We start from the raw sequence: 19,667 nt of genomic DNA, 5'->3' as shown, positions 1-19,667 counted from the left end.
TTAATTTAGTTTTGCGATGTGGGGGGCTGGCGGTTTAGGGGTTAAAAGGTTTTGTTTATTAGTTGCGATGTGGGGGGGGCTGGAGGTTTAGGGGTTAATACTTTATTATAGTGTTGATGTGTGGGGCCGGTGGTTTAGGGGTTAATAGGTTTATTTAGTTTTGGCGATGTGGGTGGGCGGAAGATTAGGGGTTAATAGGTAGTTTATGGGTGTTAGTGTACTTTGTAACATTTTAGTTATGAGTTTTGTGAAATATTTCTGTTTCGCAAAATCTATAACCACTGGTCTCAGATCGTGTCAATATAGGCTGTAACGCAAGCATTTTAGCCGGACTGCACAACCTGTAATACGCGTTACCTGCGATTTTATGCGCAATGGCGAATTTCTCAGCGGTATAGCCGTACCGCACCATAATGCAAAACTTGTAATTTAGCCGTAAGTGAGCAGCATTAAGATATGACCATGGAAAGCTTTTGGTACAACTCCCTCTTGTGGTATGCAATAGGAAAGAATGGGACATATAGAGAAAAATATCTTCATTGGTCTCCATCTAGTGGTTACTTACTGAATGGCAGAAAATGTTCTGAGATCTGTTCTGAGAGGGTTTAAGAAGTAGCAGTTTAAACTGCTGCTTTATAGATATAAGTTGCAGGCTCAAATGAGTGAGTGTGCAACTGATAAGGGCACTCTCCTTGAGATAAATAAACCCGTAGGAATCAATCACAAATTACCATTCTGATGAAGTTGAAGCTGTGGGCTGCTGCTCAGTAACATAAACATAAGTAACTCATTTTCAAAACAAAATAATAGATAAAAATACATCTGAAATGAATGCAGAAGCTTTAAAATGTCAACTATATATTTTTTAAAGTGTAATTGGAAACTGAACTTTTGCCACGGTCCCTGTTTAATCATTAAAGCACTAATTGCTGAAATCAAGCAACTTAAAGGGTGATTGTAGCAGCTGTGTTCGGCTTCACAGCTGCATCGCTTGTAACTCTGAGCAGGACTCTTATGTTTTTAACCCCTTTGCGAGGGTTAAATCATCAATAGTGAAAAATGCACATGTTCTAATGAATTATTTTATAACTAGGGTTTCCCTTTATTAAAGGAACAGTCTAGTCCAAAATAAACTTTTATAATTCAGATGGGGTATGTAATTTTTTGTAAACTTTCCAATTTACTTTTATCACCAATTTTGCTTTGTTCTTTTGGTATTCTTAGTTGAAAGCTAAACCTAGGTAGGCTCGTATGCTAATTTCTTAGACCTTGAAGGTCGCTTCTTATCTGAATGCATTTTGTCATTTTGTTCACCACTAGAGGCCATTAGTTCATGTGTGCCCTATAGATAACATTGAGGTCACGCACGTGGAGTTACCTAGGAGTCAGCACTGATTGGCTAAAATGCATTTCTGTCAAAAGAACTGAAATAAGGGGGCAGTCTGCAGAGGCTTAGATACAAGGTAATCACAGTGGTAAAAAGTTTATTAATATAACAGTGTTGGTTCTGCAAAAATGGGGAATGGGTAATAAAGAGATTATCTTTCTTTTTAAATAATAAAAATGCTGGTGTTGACTATCCCTTTAAATTACTTTTTATGATGTCAACTATCTGGTTATATTGCCTACTATATGTAGTGATATAGTTTGACTAGACCCCTGAATCTATGCAAATAACTTTTTAAAAATGTAGCCTGTTTAAGCCCTTTGCTCAGGCTTGCTGTCCTTTAATTCTATGGCAAACATATTTACCTCATAACTCTTCTTCTGGGCTAATTGAAGTGCTAGAGATTCTTCTAAAGGCAATAACTGAATTGGTGAATTATGAAGCGGTGCAGGATGGGCGGCTGTGATGTCATCTAAGTATTTCCTATCGTGGGCTTTCCTCTCCTCTGCGATGACTTTAATACTGTTCCCTCCTGGTGAAAGTGAGATTGAGGAGCTAGCACTGCTTGACGGTAAACTGCAAAAGAATCCATCATTTATATTGCAATCAAAATTAAAGACAGTATAATTTCAACAAGCAGCTCAAAAATAGACAACACAAAATGCCTTTAAAGGGACATTAAACACTGAATACATGCTAGATAGAATGATGCATTCAAAGAAAAGATTAGTCCATGACTAACATGTAGATGTATTTTTTATTTTCATTATGCTTACCTGATAAATTTATTTCTCTTGTGGTGTATCCAGTCCACGGATCATCCATTACTTGAGGGATATTCTCCTTCCCAACAGGTAGTTGCAAGAGGACACCCACAGCAGAGCTGTCTATATAGCTCCTCCCCTAACTGCCATATCCAGTCATTCGACCGAAGACAAGCAAGAGAAAGGAGAAACCATAGGGTGCAGTGGTGACTGTAGTTTAAAGTTAAAAAATACCTGCCTTAAAATGACAGGGCGGGCCGTGGACTGGATACACCACAAGAGAAATAAATTTATCAGGTAAGCATAAATTATGTTTTCTCTTGTAAGGTGTATCCAGTCCACGGATCATCCATTACTTGTGGGATACCAATAACAAAGCTAAATTACACGGATGAAGGGAGGGACAAGGCAAGTACTTAAACGGAAGGTACCACTGCCTGTAAAACCTTTCTCCCAAAAATAGCCTCCGAAGAAGCAAAAGTATCAAATTTATAGAATTTTGAAAAAGTATGAAGCGAAGACCAAGTCGCCGCCTTGCAAATCTGTTCAACAGAAGCCTCATTTTTAAAGGCCCATGTGGAAGCCACAGCTCTAGTAGAATGAGCTGTAATCCTCTCAGAAGGCTGCTGGCCAGCAGTCTCATAAGCTAAGCGTATTATACTTCTTAGCCAAAGTGAAAGAGAAGTTGCCGAAGCCTTTTGGCCCTTCCTCTGTCCAGAGAAAACAACAAACAAAGCAGATGTTTGACGAAAATCCTTAGTAGCTTGTAAATAATACTTTAAAGCACGAACCATGTCAGGATTGTGTAATAGACGTTCCTTCTTTGAAGAAGGATTAGGTCAATGATGGAACAACAATCTCCTGATTGATATTTTTATTAGATACCACCTTAGGTAAAAACCCAGGTTTGGTACGCAAAACTACCTTATCTGCATGGAAGATCAGATAAGGGGAATCACATTGTAAGACAAATAACTCTGAAACTCTACGAGCCGAGGAAATAGCTACCAAAAATAGAAGATAAAAGCTTGATATCTATGGAATGAAGAGGTTCAAACGGAACCCAATGAAGAACTTTAAGAACCAAATTTAAACTCCATGGCGGAGCAACCGGTTTAAACACAGGCTTGATTCTAGTTAAAGCCTGACAAAATGCCTGAACGTCTGGAACATCCGCCAGACGCTTGTGCAAAAGAATAGACAGAGCAGAAATCTGTCCCTTTAAAGAACTAGCTGACAATCCTTTTTCCAATCCTTCTTGGAGAAAAGATAATATCCTGGGAATCCTGACTCTACTCCACGAGTAACCATTGGATTCACACCAATAAAGATATTTACGCCATATCTTATGATAGATTTTCCTGGTGACAGGCTTTCGTGCCTGAATCAAGGTATCAATGACTGACTCGGAGAAGCCACGCTTTAAAATCAAGCGTTCAATCTCCAGGCAGTCAGTCTCAGAGAAATTAGATTTAGATGGTTGAAAGGACCCTGAAGTAGAAGGTCCTGTCTCAGCGGCAGAGTCCACGGTGGAAAGGATGACATGTCCACCAGATCTGCATACCAAGTCCTGCGTGGCCACGCAGGTGCTATCAAGATCACCGACGCTCTCTCCTGCTTGATTTTGGCAATCAGACGAGGGAGCAGAGGAAACGGTGGAAACACATAAGCCAGGTTGAAGGACCAAGGTGCTGCTAGAGCATCTATTAGCGTCGCCTTGGGATCCCTGGACCTGGATCCGTAACAAGGAAGTTTGGCGTTCTGGTGAGACGCCATGAGATCCAGTTCTGGTTTGCCCCAACGATGAATCAATTGTGCAAACACCTCCGGATGGAGTTCCCACTCCCCCGGATGAAAAGTCTGACGACTTAGAAAATCCGCCTCCCAGTTCTCTACACCTGGGATATGGATAGCTGATAGGTGGCAAGAGTGAGTCTCTGCCCAGCGAATTATCTTTGAGACTTCCAACATCGCTAGCGAACTCCTTGTTCCCCCTTGATGGTTGATGTAAGCCACAGTCTTGATGTTGTCCGACTGAAATCTGATGAACCTCATTGTCGCTAGCTGAGGCCAAGCCTGAAGAGCATTGAATATCGCTCTTAGTTCCAGAATGTTTATTGGAAGGAGTGTCTCCTCCTGAGTCCACGATCCCTGAGCCTTCAGGGAGTTCCAGACTGCCCCCCAGCCTAGAAGGCTGGCATCTGTCGTTACAATAATCCAATCTGGCCTGCGAAAGGTCATACCTTTGGACAGATGGACCCGAGATAGCCACCAGAGAAGAGAATCCCTGGTCTCTTGATCCAGATTTAGTAGAGGGGACAAATCTGTGTAATCCCCATTCCACTGACTGAGCATGCAAAGTTGCAGCGATCTGAGATGTAGGCGTGCAAACGGTACTATGTCCATTGCCGCTACCATTAAGCCGATTACTTCCATGCACTGAGCCACCGAAGGGCGAGAAATGGAATGAAGAACACGGCAGGAACTTAGAAGTTTTGATAACCTGGCCTCTGTCAGGTAAATCTTCATTTCTACAGAATCTATCAGAGTTCCTAGGAAGGAAACTCTTGTGAGAGGGGATAGAGAACTCTTTTCTTCGTTCACTTTGCCAGAACTATGTCCGTATGAGACTTGGCAATTTGGAAATTTGATGCCTGTATCAGGATTTCGTCTAAATAAGGGGCTACTGCTATGCCCCGCGGCCTTAGGACCGCCAGAAGTGACCCCAGAACCTTTGTAAAGATTCTTGGGGCTGTAGCTAATCCAAAGGGAAGAGCTACAAACTGGTAATGACTGTCTAGGAAGGCAAACCTGGGAAACCGATGATGATCTTTGTGTATCGGAATGTGAAGATAAGCATCCTTTAAATCCACTGTAGTCATGTATTGACCCTCCTGGATCATAGGTAGGATGGTACGAATAGTCTCCATCTTGAATGATGGGACCCTGAGAAATTTGTTTAAGATCTTGAGATCTAAAATTGGTCTGAAGGTTCCCTCTTTTTTGGGAACCACAAACAGATTTGAGTAAAATCCCTGTCCCTGTTCCTCCTTTGGAACTGGATGGATCACTACCATAACTAGGAGGTCTTGAACACAGTGTAAGAATGCCTCTCTCTTTATCTGGTTTGCAGATAATTGTGAAAGGTGAAATCTCCCTTTTGGAGGGGATGCTTTGAAGTCCAGAAGATATCCCTGGGATATAATTTCCAATGCCCAGGGATCCTGAACATCTCTTGCCCAAGCCTGGGCGAAGAGCGAAAGTCTGCCCCCTACTAGATCCGTTACCGGATAGGGGGCCGACCCTTCATGCTGTCTTAGAGGCTGCAGAAGGCTTTTTGGCCTGCTTACCTTTGTTCCAGGTCTGGTTAGGTCTCCAGACCGTCTTGGACTGAGCAAAAGTTCCCTCTTGTTTTGCATTAGACGAAGTTGATGCCGCACTCGCCTTGAAGTTTCGAAAGGCACGAAAATTAGTCTGTTTGGCCCTTGATTTGGACCTATCCTGAGGAAGGGCATGACCTTTTCCTCCAGTGATATCAGAAATGATCTCCTTCAAACCAGGCCCGAATAGGGTTTGCCCCTTGAAGGGAATGTTAAGCAGCTTAGACTTTGAAGTAACATCAGTTGACCATGATTTAAGCCATAGCGCCCTGCGCGCCTGGATAGCAAAACCAGAATTCTTAGCCGTTAGTTTAGTCAAATGAACAATGGCATCAGAAACAAAAGAATTGGCTAGCTTAAGTGCTCTAAGCTTGTCAAGTATGTCATCCAATGGAGTCGCTACCTGTAAAGCCTCTTCCAGAGACTCAAACCAGAAAGCCGCAGCAGCAGTGACTGGGGCAATGCATGCAAGGAGCTGTAGAATAAAACCTTGTTGAATAAACATTTTATTAAGGTAACCCTCTAACTTTTTATCCATTGGATCTGAGAACGCACAACTGTCCTCGACAGGGATAGTAGTACGCTTAGCTAGGGTAGAAACTGCTCCCTTCACCTTAGGGACTGTCTGCCATAAGTCCCGTGTGGTGGCATCTATTGGGAACATTTTCTTAAAAATAGGAGGGGGAGAGAACGGCACACCTGGTCTATCCCATTCCTTAGTAATAATTTCTGTAAACCTTTTAGGTATTGGAAAAACATCAGTGCACACCGGCACTGCATAGTATTTATCCAATCTACACAATTTCTCTGGCACTGCAATTGTATCACAGTCATTCAGAGCAGCTAAAACCTCCCTGAGCAATACGCAGAGGTGTTCAAGCTTAAATTTAAATGTAGACATATCAGAATCAGGTTAAACCATCTTCCCTGAGTCAGAAACATCACCCACAGAAAGAAGCTCTCCTTCCTCAGCTTCTGCATATTGTGAGGGAGTATCAGACATAGCTCTTAAAGAGTCAGTATGCTCTGTATTTCTTCTAACCCCAGAGCTGTCTCGCTTTCCTCTAAACTCAGGTAGTCTGGATAATACCGCTGACAGTGTATTATCCATGACTGCCGCCATGTCTTGCAAAGTAAACGCTATGGGCGCCCTAGATGTACTTGGCGCCATTTGAGCGTGAGTCCCTTGAGCGTGAGTCAAAGGATCTGACACGTGGAGCGAGTGAGTCGGCATAACTTCCCCCTCGTCAGATTCCTCTGGTAATAAATTTTTAAAGACAGAATATGATCTTTATTACTTAAAGTGAAATCAGTACATTTGGTACACATTCTAAGAGGGGGTTCCACCAAGGCTTTTAAACATAATGAACAAGGAGTTTCCTCTATGTCAGACATGTTTAAACAGACTAGCAATGAGACCAGCAAGCTTGGAAAACACTTTAAATCAAGTTGACAAGCAAAAAATAAAAACGGTACTGTGCCTTTAAGAGAAACAAATTTTGTCAGAATTTGAAAAACAGTGAAAAAAGGCAGTAAATCAAACGAAATTTTTACAGTGTGTATAATAAGCTAACAGAGCATTGCACCCACTTGCAAATGGATGATTAACCCCTTAGTTCAAAAAACGGATCAAAAAAACGATAGACTTTTTTTAACAGTCACAACAAACTGCCACAGCTCTGCTGTGGGCCTACCTTCCCAACAAACGACTTTGGAAAGCCTAAGAGCCCTTTAGAGATGTTCTATAGCCTTCAGGGGATTCCTTGAGGAAAGCTGGATGCTCAGTCTGTAATTTTTACTGCGCAATAAAGCGCTAAATTAGGCCCCTCCCACTCATGTTAAACCAGTGGAGAGCCTCAGGAAACTCCACTAGGAAACCAGGAAACTGTTTCTAGGCAAATTTAAGCCAGCCATGTGGAAAAAACTAGGCCCCAATCACCAAAGCATATATAAAAACGCTTAAACATTCCAGCAAACGTTTTATATTGCAAATTTATAAGAGTATTACCTCTGAGAGTAAGCATGATACCAGTCTCTATTAAATCACTGTATTCAGGCTTACCTTACATAAATCATGTATCAGCAGCATTTTCTAGCATATACATCTCTAGAAAAACATTTTAACTGCACATACCTCATAGCAGGATAACCTGCACGCCATTCCCCAGCTGAAGTTACCTCTCTCTTCAGTTATGTGTGAGAAAAGCAATGGATCTTAGTTACAACCTGCTAAGATCATTGAGATCACAGGCAGATTCTTCTTCTATTTTCTGCCTTTGACAAAATAGTACAACTCCGGTACCATTTAAAAATAACAAACTTTTGATTGAAGAAAAAAACAACTACTTTTCACCACTTCTCTCTTACTACCTCCATGCTTGTTGAGAGTTGCAAGAGAATGACTGGATATGGCAGTTAGGGGAGGAGCTATATAGACAGCTCTGCTGTGGGTGTCCTCTTTCAACTTCCTGTTGGGAAGGAGAATATCCCACAAGTAATGGATGATTAGTGAACTGGATACACCTTACAAGAGAAAAGTGACAAAATAAGTGTAAAGTTTTAGTGTCTATAAAACACTGGGAGCTGCCATGTTGTAACTTGTGTTGCCTTCTCTGCTGTGGCCAATTAGGGTCAGTTATAAATAGGTCACTAGAGTGTGCAGCCAATGGCTGTGTGGAATATAACTATGTTGTGCACTTCCATTTCTAACAGGAACTGAAAAGCTCACAATTTCAGAATGGAATTACAGGCAAAGAGGACAAAATAAATAATGAAAGTATATTGCAGAGTTGTTTTATTATATACAATTTATCATTTTATATTACCATCTCAAAGTGTTTAATGTCCCTTTAAAGTGAATGTAAACTTTGATAAATGTGTGCCCGTTTTTTTAAAAATCCTAACAAAAACAGGGACGCTTTCATTCAAAGTTTACATTTCACCGGTTTTGTTAAAATACTTACCTTTTCTTCTTGAAAGCCGGACCAGCGATTTCCCTGTCTGAGGCTCGTCTCTTCATACGTCAGAAATGAAGAATCCGGCTTCCTCCAATCACAGTATGGCCTCAGGCAATGTTTGCTCAGGGGGGGAAACCGTGATTGGAGGCAGCCGGATTCTTCATTTCTGACGTATGAAGAGACAAGCGTCAGGCAGAGGAATCGCTGGTCTGGCCTTTAAGAAGAAAAGTATTTTAACAAAACCGGTGAAATGTAAACTTTGATGAAAGTTCCCCTTGTTTTTAATATGATTTTTAAAAACCAGGCACACATTCCCCAAAGTTTAATTCACTTTAACTAATACAGCTACATTATAGGTAGTAACCAAGTTTATTAAATTTCAACACATACAGTATTTTGCTTCAATTAAATAAAGCAATAGTCATATTTCAGATGTAACAAGGAGTTTACATAACCAACAACATCAGTGCTTCTCAGCTAGCATGGGGATGCTTTGTGATTCGGCAAACTGATGCACACCAGTTTCTTCTGGACTTTTCCCTAAGATAAAAGCGTGGGAGATATTTGCAACTACAAACTGTCTTTAACTAATTAGAAGGATATATAAAAGTGCAAAAATAAAATGCTCTGAGTTAGAGAATGTTTTATTGCAATGTAACTGGCAACAAACTACGGGGTAAATCAGTCCTTTAGAAAAGGCTATTCAAATGATATCTACAAAAATCCACATAGACTTTAATGGTGAATTTTGTAGAACATTCATTAAATAAACTTTTCTAAAAGATTGGAACAAACCCTATGCATTTAACCTGACTCCAGAGCAGCCATGCACTACCGGGAGCCACATATGGTGACCCAATGACAAGCTAGCTCCCAGTAGTGTTTTGTTGCTTTTGAACCTACCTTCATATGCTTTGCAGCAAAGAATACCAAAGGAATTAAGTACATTTAAAGGGCCACTAAACCCAAAATGTTTCTTTCATGATTCAGATAGAGAATACAAATTTAAATAACATTACAATTTACTTCTATTATTTATTTTGCTTCATTTTTTAGATATCCTTAGTTGAAGAAAAAGCAATGCACATGGATGAGCCAATCACACGAGGCTTCTATGTGCAGCAACCAATCAGCAGCTACGGAGCATATCTAGATATGCTTTTCAACAAAGAATATCAAGAGAATAAAACAAATGAGATAATAGAAGTAAATTAGAAAGATGTCTAAAATTGCATTCTCTTTCTAAATACTGTAAGAAAAAATGTGGGTTTCATGTCCCTTTAACTAACAGAAATAATATACACGTGTACAAGAAAATATGTCATATCTGCATGTGTACAAGAAAAGAAAAAAAAGAAAATAATAATAATAATAATAAGTTTCATACTTACGCATTTGTCCTGAATTTATCTTTTCTCTGAACAGGGTGCATTGCTCTATTTTCAATCACCTCAATGAAATAAGATTTATTAGGCTTTCCTGTTTGCAGAGAGAAAGGATTTCTTTCAGGGTTAGCAGAGGTTCCCAGTGTTCTGTTTGGTTCTTCATTTCTATCTTTCAAACTAAATTTCTTTAGGTCATTTACCAAAATGTCATCTAAACCAGATACTGTAAAACTATTCACATCTTGGTTCTCCTGTTTATCGTAGTGTGAATTAACAGCTGCTGACTTGGTCTGCACCTTTTCCATTTGTGTTGTACCATTGTCTTTTGCTTCCACTTGTGTGCTAAGAATCCCGTTAGTTTGTTTTGCTTGAAATTCAAGTTTGAATTCAGTAAGCAGTTCTGACTTTCTATCCGACTCCTTTTGTTCCGCAATTGCATGTCTGACTTTGTCAGTATATTCTAAAATCCTTTTTCCCCGATCAGGCAGTTTTGCGACAAACTTTCTAAAACAGAAACAAACATTAATATGAATACATATGTTTTTTTTTCAATATTTAAATAAAATTATCAATATTTTTTACCGGAGCTCGCTGGATTCTTTGTCTGTTTCCTATGAGATTAAAGCTATCTAGCTAATACTCTATATGTAATTATAAAGTCCTTGCTTGCACAGTTAACTTTAAATTGAATTTATTAATAGCCGGCTACAAAAGATGTTTGTATCTGACTGCTTGATATTATACAAACCAAGTATAATGTTTTACATATGGATACATGATTCTCAGAGGTATTATTCACACATCTATGCTATATATTGATATCTAGAGAGTTGAAGTGTTTTTTTAAACGTGTATCATTGAATAGTTAAACCAATAAAGATAAAGTATGAATGGTTAAAAATCGTACCTGTATTATTCAGATAATGTAATGTTATACACTTTAGGAAAATATTCATTAAGAGGTGAATGGCAAGCGAATTGAAACATTAAAGTGATGGTAAACTTTGTTTAAACGGTACGCTGCATTTGACCCATCTTTCCAAATGAATGGTACTTTCATTCATAAGTTTAATGTAACATGTGTGTATTAATAAAGTTCTATATCACAAACTGTTAGAATCGTGCCACTGTTCATCCGCCCGTCTATTTTTCTAGACTTCTTTTTTTTTTTGTTGCTTTCTTCAATCTTCCAATCAGAACCCGGGCCAGCTGGCGTCCTTGGAAGAAACACACACGCCCCTTACTCGTATAGCTCATGCGCTAGATATTTGATGAGTCTCCAGAGTCTGACCCGGGTTCTGATTGGAAGATTGAAGAAAGTGACAAAAAAGAAGTCAAAGAAAATAGACAGGCGGAGGAACAGCGGCATGATTCTAACAGTTTGTGATATATTATTTTTTAATACACGCATATTACATTAAACTTATGCATGAAAGTGCCATTAATTTGGAAAGATGGTTCACACACAGCGTAGCTTTTAAACAAAGTGTATCATCACTTTAACTATGCATTATGAAGAGCCAATCCCAGTGAGTATCTCCTGCAAGAAGAGCTGAGTTAGCTCTACACATTGCAGAACAGGAGAATTGCAGGTCAATTTTATCAAGATTAAATATGCATTGTGCAGGGCTAACTCAGCTCTTCTTACAGGAGATACTCACTGGGTTTGACCTTTCATAATGCATAGTTAATGAAAGATTTCAAATCACATACAAGCCCTTTAGTATTTCTTCCCCACAAAAGTATTTCTAAGCTTTTCAAATTGACCAGTCGTGTCTTCTCATCAGCTTCTGAAATGAAGCTTAAGTGATGTTTATATTGAATAACATCATCAAATGTGTCATGTTGATAGAGAACAAAAAAATATATGGTCAGATTTATGCTCTTTGCCAAGATTTATGTTTTAGATCTGAGGAGACAAAATAATAATATGAAAAAGGAACATAAAACCCAAATGTGTTTTCATGATTCAGATAGAGAATACATTTTTACACAATATTCCAATTTCCTTCTATATTCTAATTTGCTTCACTCTCTTAGTATCCTTTGTTGACGAAGCAGAAATGCACTACTGGGAGCTAGCTGATTACATTGGGTGTGCCAATAACAGGCATATATGTGCAGCCACCAATCAGCAGCTCCTGAGCCAACCTAGGTATTCTTTTCAACAAAGGTACAAAAAGAACAAAACAAATTAGCTAATAGAAGTAAATTGGAAAGTTATTTAAAATTGTATGCTCTATCTGAATAATGAAAGAAGTAAACATTTGGGATTCATGTCATGTTAAGGAGCTAGGCACGAAGGAGCAAAACAATGGCCTTTGTAGACAAACACATTTAGAAGAATGAAAACATTTAGGAACCAGCATAACACTCTAGGAGCCATGGATATAGGGGTACCAGAATGTATCAAGCCCTGTTTTAATTTTTTTTTTTTAATGACGGCCATAATTTTAGCAAGTTTTTTTAAGCTCCACTGGAATAAAATTCACACACACTTTAATTAAACAGTGTATATTTTATTATTTAATTTCCTCATGGTCCTCAAATATCACTACTCTGAACCAAAACAGGAGGTTCCAAAATTTCAACTTCATTTTTTTGAAAATGTTTCAATCAACCCTAATAATAAGTGCCCTTAAAGGGACATTACACCCACATTTTTTCTTTCATGATTTAGAAAGAGAATGCATTTTTAAACATCTTTCTAATTTACTTCTATTATCTAATTTGTGTTATTCTCTTGATATTCTTTGCTGAAAAGCATATCTAGATATGCTCAGTAGCTGCTGATTGGTTGCTGCACATAGAAGCCTTATGTGATTGGCTCACCCATGTGCATTGCTTTTTCTTCAAATAAGGATATCTAAAAAATGAAGCAAAATAAATAATAGAAGTAAATTGTAATGTTGTTTAAATTTGTATGTTCTATCTGAATCATGAAAGAAAGATTTTCGGTTTAGTGGCCCTTTAAGGCATACTGTTAAACAGACATGTCATTAGATTGTGATTATCTTTATGCTTGGGGGGGGGGCACACTTTAACAGGAGCAGTTAGAAAAACATTTTTTTTTTTAGGGTACATCACTGTATTATTAGTTAAGGATCACACAGAGCTAATTGCCTAGAAACTTATTGACAGTAGTATGGAAAAACACATTGGTGGGAGAGCTGAAATTACAGGTTATCTTGTAAGCTGCTACAACTCCATGCATTATATACACAGAGAGCATCTTACTCATTATTTAGAAGCCTTTCCTGCCTCTCCAGAATCTCCTGTAGTTCCACTATACTCTTCCCTCGCAGCTGTCCTGGAGTAGACATGACTTTTCCAGCAGCAGCAGCAGCAGCAGCATTAAATTAGTTTCATCTACAGTTAAAAACACAAAACAGTCAGCAAAGCACTGTGTTACTTGTAGCTTGTGTATACCCAGCAGTTCCTGTATCTCTCATGAAGCAACATGCAGGTCCAAACCCTTCCCCTTCCTTTCTATCATCTAACCTTTGTGTACATAAGGTGGATTATCTCAGTTTAGTAGAAAAAAATATATAAAATGGTGTCGAGGTTATAGTTTATCTTTGTAAATGTAATAATATCACCTATATATCTCTTTAATAAATGGTTTATTTAAATTAAGGGACAGCAAATAAAATAAAGACTAGTAAAACGGTTATGTTCACTTCAGCATATGCGTTGTATTAGAGAACATCGTAAGAGCTGAATAAAGATGTGAAAAATGCTTTACGGTTTTAAAATTACGTTAAAAGTGAGTTATATACAGCAATTTCTGATCATATATTCATAACGAGTTCGCTATTGTTTTGTATACTAAACCTACAACTAAATGTAAAATGATAAAATATATTTTTATTATTTTGTATTTCACATATATAGATAGACGGAATTTAAATGTCAGAGAGGTACATATCTCAAGACTTGTTTCATGAAACTTAAAAAAAATGCCGCCAATGTTGCATCCGAGCATTTCTCTAATCCACCTTAAAACGGAGTTCCTTTGGAGGAAGAGGAGGGGCCGGGAGGTGAACGCCACAGGGGGAATGAAATAAGGGTTGACGGATAACACTACGCATCTATTTTCCTGTCAGGGCACTGTCATAGATAATCCTACCTCTAGTTGTAAATCACGACTTGTGTGGAAAATAAATAATAGCACATGGGCTCGCATACAATTCTTGCAGGGGCGCGATGATGATCACTGACCCCCACAAACACCAATCGAAAGATTGCGATGCTCTTTTAGTTAAAAGTACCGAGGGGATATCGTTTTTTTAGCTAAATGTTTTACGTGTTGGAAGTGGGCTGATGGTTTGAGGCAGACAGCACGTTAAGTAAACCGCACCGATTCTGTTAGTCCTAACTGTGTCAGTAAGTGGTGTGAAATACACAAACTGATCAGTATAATAAAGTCTTCAAGACCTTTAATGTGTTATTTATCCCGAGCTTTACTCTGATTCTATAGAAGATGAAAAGTGGGATGAAAACAAAATGTTTAAGACGTGAAACTGATGGAAAATGTTAAAAGTATTTCCTACACGAGCAAAAAAAATAATTAGATAAAGGCAGACATCCCAACTCTCCCTGAAGTTTAGGGAGTCTCCCTCATTGTAATATCGGCTCCATGATGACAGCAAATGTAATGGAATCTCCCTGAAACTCCAAGTTGAAGTACCATGATCCAATGCCCAAATCGGGAAGTGTTTCTTTAAGGAATGCCTTTATTTGCTGGGACGTTATAGAACCCTCAAAGCATGCATCAGTAACCAAAAAGCCCCCACTGATTTTAATAAAATAACACACAAATACTACCTTATTTACTGCACGTAATTAAACTTTGTATTCTAAAATATTTAAGCATTCAACAAGTGTACGATCAGTGGAAAATAGGTTTGTATGTGGTTGTGCAAAAAGCTACTTTTTTTTTTTTAAATGTGACTTTGGTGAGAAGCTACTTTAATGATATAACTCTATCTTATTTAGGGTTTCAAGGTGTCCAATATATAACTAGGAGGGGGAGGTGGCAGTGCAGTAGCGGGTGAAGCCACCTCCCTGAAATTAGTTTTTACAGGTTGGGATGTCTGTGAAGGTAACTGTAAAAGCAGCCAGGTTTGTAATGAGACAAAACCCTCCCAGGCACACCAACTTGATTTTAACCCCGTTAGGACGTTCCATGCTGTCCTAACAGCGCTGGGCTTTAACGCCAAAGTACGGCATGGAAAGTCCTACCTTATAAGGTGTCCTGCAGCCCCCCTTTTAAAGAACTCAAGACTGGACTAGCAACGTAGACAGTTCCTCATGATCCGATCCCGGACGTGAAATCACGTGCAGCGTTTTCATTGGGAATTTTTTTCCGATGTTAAACACTTGTGCCGGGCTCAAAAGGGGTTAACAAACGTTAAAAGGGACAGAAGACTTTTTTTATAACAATAAAAAGGTTTTCTGTGCTTTTAAAAGAGTAGCACAGAAAGACATCTCATGCTGGGAGTGTGCAGCGCTATCAATGCAGTCCTCATTAGCTATTCCACCTGCAGTTCAAAGTATGACAAAAAGTAGCCAATCTCAGGGCGTCCTGGGGAGCTTTACAATACTGAGTTTCCAAGGTACATTATTAATAAATAAGGTGCTGTATAATAGAACTTCTACTCATACACCACATTTAATTGCATACACCTTTTTAATAAATACTACTAATACAGTATAACTATGCCTAAGACGAAGCTTGCTGTGCCCTTTTAAGTTAGGTGACGGCAAACCCATTGAGCTGCAGCTCACGGTTTGAAAAACCCTGGTCAAAGCTGCACTCCTTGAACATCATCCACCGTTCTGCTACAGATAAAGATAGGGCCAGTGATTGGAGCATATGCATGTACACTTAATTTGCCCACCAGGTAGATGGGATGAACAAGATAAGAGAAAGGAATTTAGTTACAAAATAAAATGCTCCAACAAAATAGAGGATATTGCATTTTTAAACTAGAATATTTGTTTAATGGACATTAGGTGTGTAATGTTGATCAACAGTAGAAAATATCATTTACATTTTGTTCATAGTTACGTTTTTTTATATACCTTTCCAGTAATCATTCATACTGAAGACCAGGGCCGCCATCAGGGGGTGACAGGGGTGACTCCTGTTAGGGGCCCAATGGGCTAGGGGGGCCCCATGAGGCAAGAACCTAAAAAAAAAAAAATTTGGCAGCCACCAGTGGGTACTACAGCAGAGTACTAATTGAGCATGGGAAATGTTATTACAAGGAGTAAAGTATTAGCATTTAAGAGGATTTCTGAGTGTGCACTAAACCGCTATGCACAGTGTGAGACAGACTTGGCACTTTGTTTGTAGAGTGTGTGCCTGAGTCAGAACGGCTGATCACTTTCATTTGCAGAGGAGGTAGGAATTACTTAGTAAATGTTTTTTATTTCTTTGTGCAATTTAAGATTGTAACTTTAGTCTGGTAGTAGTTGTATGGTGGGGCCAGGGGTCCATAAAAACACAATTTTTTTTAGCAGCAGTGTATTTATAATTATTTGACAATGCTGTAGAAATTCTATATTTAAAACCATGCAGAAATGTTTCCTCCTCACAAATTATATATATTACATTCCAGTTTACTGCCCCTTTATGCAAGGACTTTCCAGATACAAGGAGGCATTTTATCTAAGATTTTTACATCTGCATAACATGTTATACTCTCAGACTTAGATTGCTCAGTGTTGGAAATGAGACAGGTTAACTTAAAACTGTTCAGTTTACTCTACAGCTGACTTAATTTTGAAATGCATACCAACAAGCTTAAATCCTGCATTTAACCAGATCTAATGGTATGAGTACCACAGCTTATGGTTCCACCAAGACCATATAGAATACAGCATTTTCAAAATCCACAAGTACAGCTGACATATGGGAACTTTTGTACGCTATATTTGAAGTGGTGCTCTTGGTTGGGGAAAATGGGGAAAATATGAAACAAACATGTCAACCTTTTAAAAGTAATTTTCTTCATCTAGCCATCTACCCAGATCATTATTGTACAATTTTGAATTCACAGAATTATTTTTGATTGCACATTTACAAATATGATTCTTTAAAAAGTGATCTCTTAATTTCTGCATTTTTTTTATCATGCATGTCACACACTGTTGATTTAGGGGATGCAAGGTGCATAAATGTTTCCTCCTGTGAGTGTTTCTGTGGGTGTCTGTGTTTATGTCTTTGTGCTTTGGTTTGTGTCTCTATGAGTGTGTATGTATTTTTTTTTCTGTTGGTATCTCTGGGAGTGTGGGTGTGTATGTATTTGTGCATTTTCTGTGGATGTCTGTGAGGGTGTGTGCATATGTCTTTGAGCTTTTTCTATGGGTGTCTCTGTGAGAGTGGGCGTGTGTTTGTCTTTGTGTATTTTCTCTGGATGCCTCTGTGAGGGTGGGTGTGTATGTCTGTGTTTTTTGTGGATGTCTCTGTGAGGGTGTGTGTCTGTATGTGTGTGTATGTATGTCTGTGTTTTCTGTGTATGTCTCTGTGAGGGTGTGTATTTTCTGTGGGTGTGTCTATGTCTTTCTGTGTTTTCTGTGGGTGTCTCTGTGTGTGTGTGTATGTCTTTGTGTGTTTTCTGAGGCTGTCTCTCTTGGTGTTTCCTTGGGTGTATGTGCAAGTTTGAGTTTGTGTGTGTGTGTGTCCATTGTCTGTTCCTTTTTAGGACATTTTGACCTTACTACTGATTATTCACATCTTTCTACAGACTTTGAGACTAATGAGACCTTTCCGGAAGTCACCAATCTACCATTTAACCTTTAAATTATTGTTTAGGCAGTTCAGGGCCCTTCCTTTCAGCCACTGCATGCTGTTGTCATCATTTAGTTGGCATCTTCCTTTACAAAAAGATAATCAGAACTCCATATTTTGTTTTCTAAATCTCCTTTTTTACAAAACTGTAGTTTACCTCATTACTTGTCAGGTCAATGTAAACAAGTGCTAAGTGTCTGTTTGGGTGTCTGTGTCTGAGTTTCTTTGCGTGTTTGCTAGAGTGTCTATATGTGAATCCTTATGTGTGAGTGTGTGTGTATGTTTCAGTGTATGTTACTGCCTTTACAACATTTCCAACTTAGTTTAAATAGACACTCAAGAATAAAGTGCATATACGTTTTAGTCACTTGGTCAAAAATTGCACATGTCAAAGAGGGGGGGCCCTGATCAATGGTTAAGACAGGGGCCCCAAAATTTCTAGTGGCGGCCCTGCTGAAGACAATGTTATTATTATCAGTTATTTGTAGAGTGCCAACAGATTCTGCAGAGATATAAACATGGGTCTAATATGCAAGGTGACAATTATGGGAGACAAATGAGTAGAGGGCCCTACCAAGAGTTACACTGTTGTAAATCAGCTCTCATGAAGGTGATCTACAAAGCAGCTGGGCTTGTAGGCTTACATGCTAAGGGGATGACAGAGGGAAGAGAGGAACTGAGCTAAGATATGTTATCATATATTGTATGCATCCCTGAACAGTAGAGTCTTTAAAGGGCAATGATACCCAAATGTTGAAACACTTGAAAGTGATGCAGCATAGCTGTAAAAAACTGACTAAAAATATCACCTGAACATCTCTATGTAAAAAAGAAAGATATTTTACCTCAAAAGTTCCTCAGTAGCCACATCCCATTGTAAAGAGCTTCTAAGCAGCAAATCAGTATGTCTGTTCCGGGACAGCTAAGGGAGTGAGCTTACGTGCACACTCATCTTATTTCCCTATTCAGTTTAAGGAAGTTTACTATGAAATCGCATGAGAGTTAAGTGAAATCTCATGAGATCAAAGTAAAAGAGTTCATGACCTCAGCACTGTTGATACTGATTGGCTGCTTTTCATTTCTTCATTTTTTTTAATTTTTTTTTACCTGCAGCTGGGCACCAGCTGAATTATATTTTTTTACACAGAACCTACTCTGCTGAGCTGAGGAAATTGTGAGGTAAAATATCTTCTTTTTTTACATAGAGATGCTCAGGTGATATTTTCCTGTCAGCTTTTTACAGTTATACTGCATCAGTTTCAAGTGATTTAGCATTTGAGTATTGTTTCCCTTTAAGGAGCTCTTGAAAGTTTGAAAGGCAGAGAGTTCTACCAGATAGGGGCCAATCTGGAGAAGTCTTGTAGACAGGAATGTGAGGAGGTAAAAAGAGAGAAGGAGGTCATGAGCAGAGCGAAGGGGATGGGAAGGAGAGTATCTGGAGATGAGGTTGGAGATATAGTCGGAGCAGTGTTATATAGAACCTTGAATGTCAGAGTCTGAATTTTGTGTTTTATTCTGGAGGTTAGAGGAAGCCAGTAAAGGGATTGGCAGAGAAGTTCAGCAGATGAGGAGTGATGTGTAAGGAAGATCAGCCTAGCAGAGGCATTTATTATGGATTGTAGTGGAGATAGATGGTAGCTAGGGAGGCCGGAGAGGATGGAGTTGCAATAGTCAAGGCCTTAAATGATGAGTGAGTGGTTTAAAGTCTTATTTGTGTCTTGTATGAGGAAGTAGCAAATTTTGGAGATGTTTTTAAGGTGGAGGCGGCAGGAATTGGCCAACGAATGGATATGGGGAGTGAAAGAGAGATTTAAGTCAAGCGGGACACCAAGACATCGGGCATGTGGGGGTAATGATGTTATTATCAACAGTTATAGAAAGTTGTGAGATAGAGATTTTAAAAGAGAGGAGGGAAATAAGGAGCTCAGTTTTGGAGATTTTTAGCTTAAGGTAGTGAGAGGACATCCAGGATGAAATATTAGAAAGACAGGGACAC

General features: G+C 38.9%; 1 protein-coding gene across 2 annotated transcripts in view; it reads right to left on the bottom strand.

Moving 5' to 3' along the window:
* POLR2M (RNA polymerase II subunit M) overlaps positions 1-13,341 on the bottom strand; it is a 32,158-nt gene extending 18,817 nt beyond the window's left edge. The window contains exons 1-3 of one of the 2 annotated variants that reach the window (XM_053717522.1): positions 13,303-13,341; positions 9,880-10,377; positions 1,753-1,963 (exon numbers count right to left, since the gene is read on the bottom strand). In XM_053717522.1, coding sequence (XP_053573497.1) covers positions 1,753-1,963; positions 9,880-10,377; positions 13,303-13,325 — 732 coding nt within the window. In that variant the 5' untranslated portion in view covers positions 13,326-13,341. The other variant, XM_053717521.1, reaches the window with a different exon arrangement.
* Positions 13,342-19,667: the final 6,326 nt, after the last annotated feature.

Source organism: Bombina bombina, chromosome 6, assembly GCF_027579735.1.
Source record: "Bombina bombina isolate aBomBom1 chromosome 6, aBomBom1.pri, whole genome shotgun sequence".
Lineage (NCBI taxonomy): Eukaryota > Metazoa > Chordata > Amphibia > Anura > Bombinatoridae > Bombina > Bombina bombina.
The sequence above is the reverse complement of the archived record's forward strand: the minus strand, read 5'-3'. Positions and strand labels throughout refer to the sequence as shown.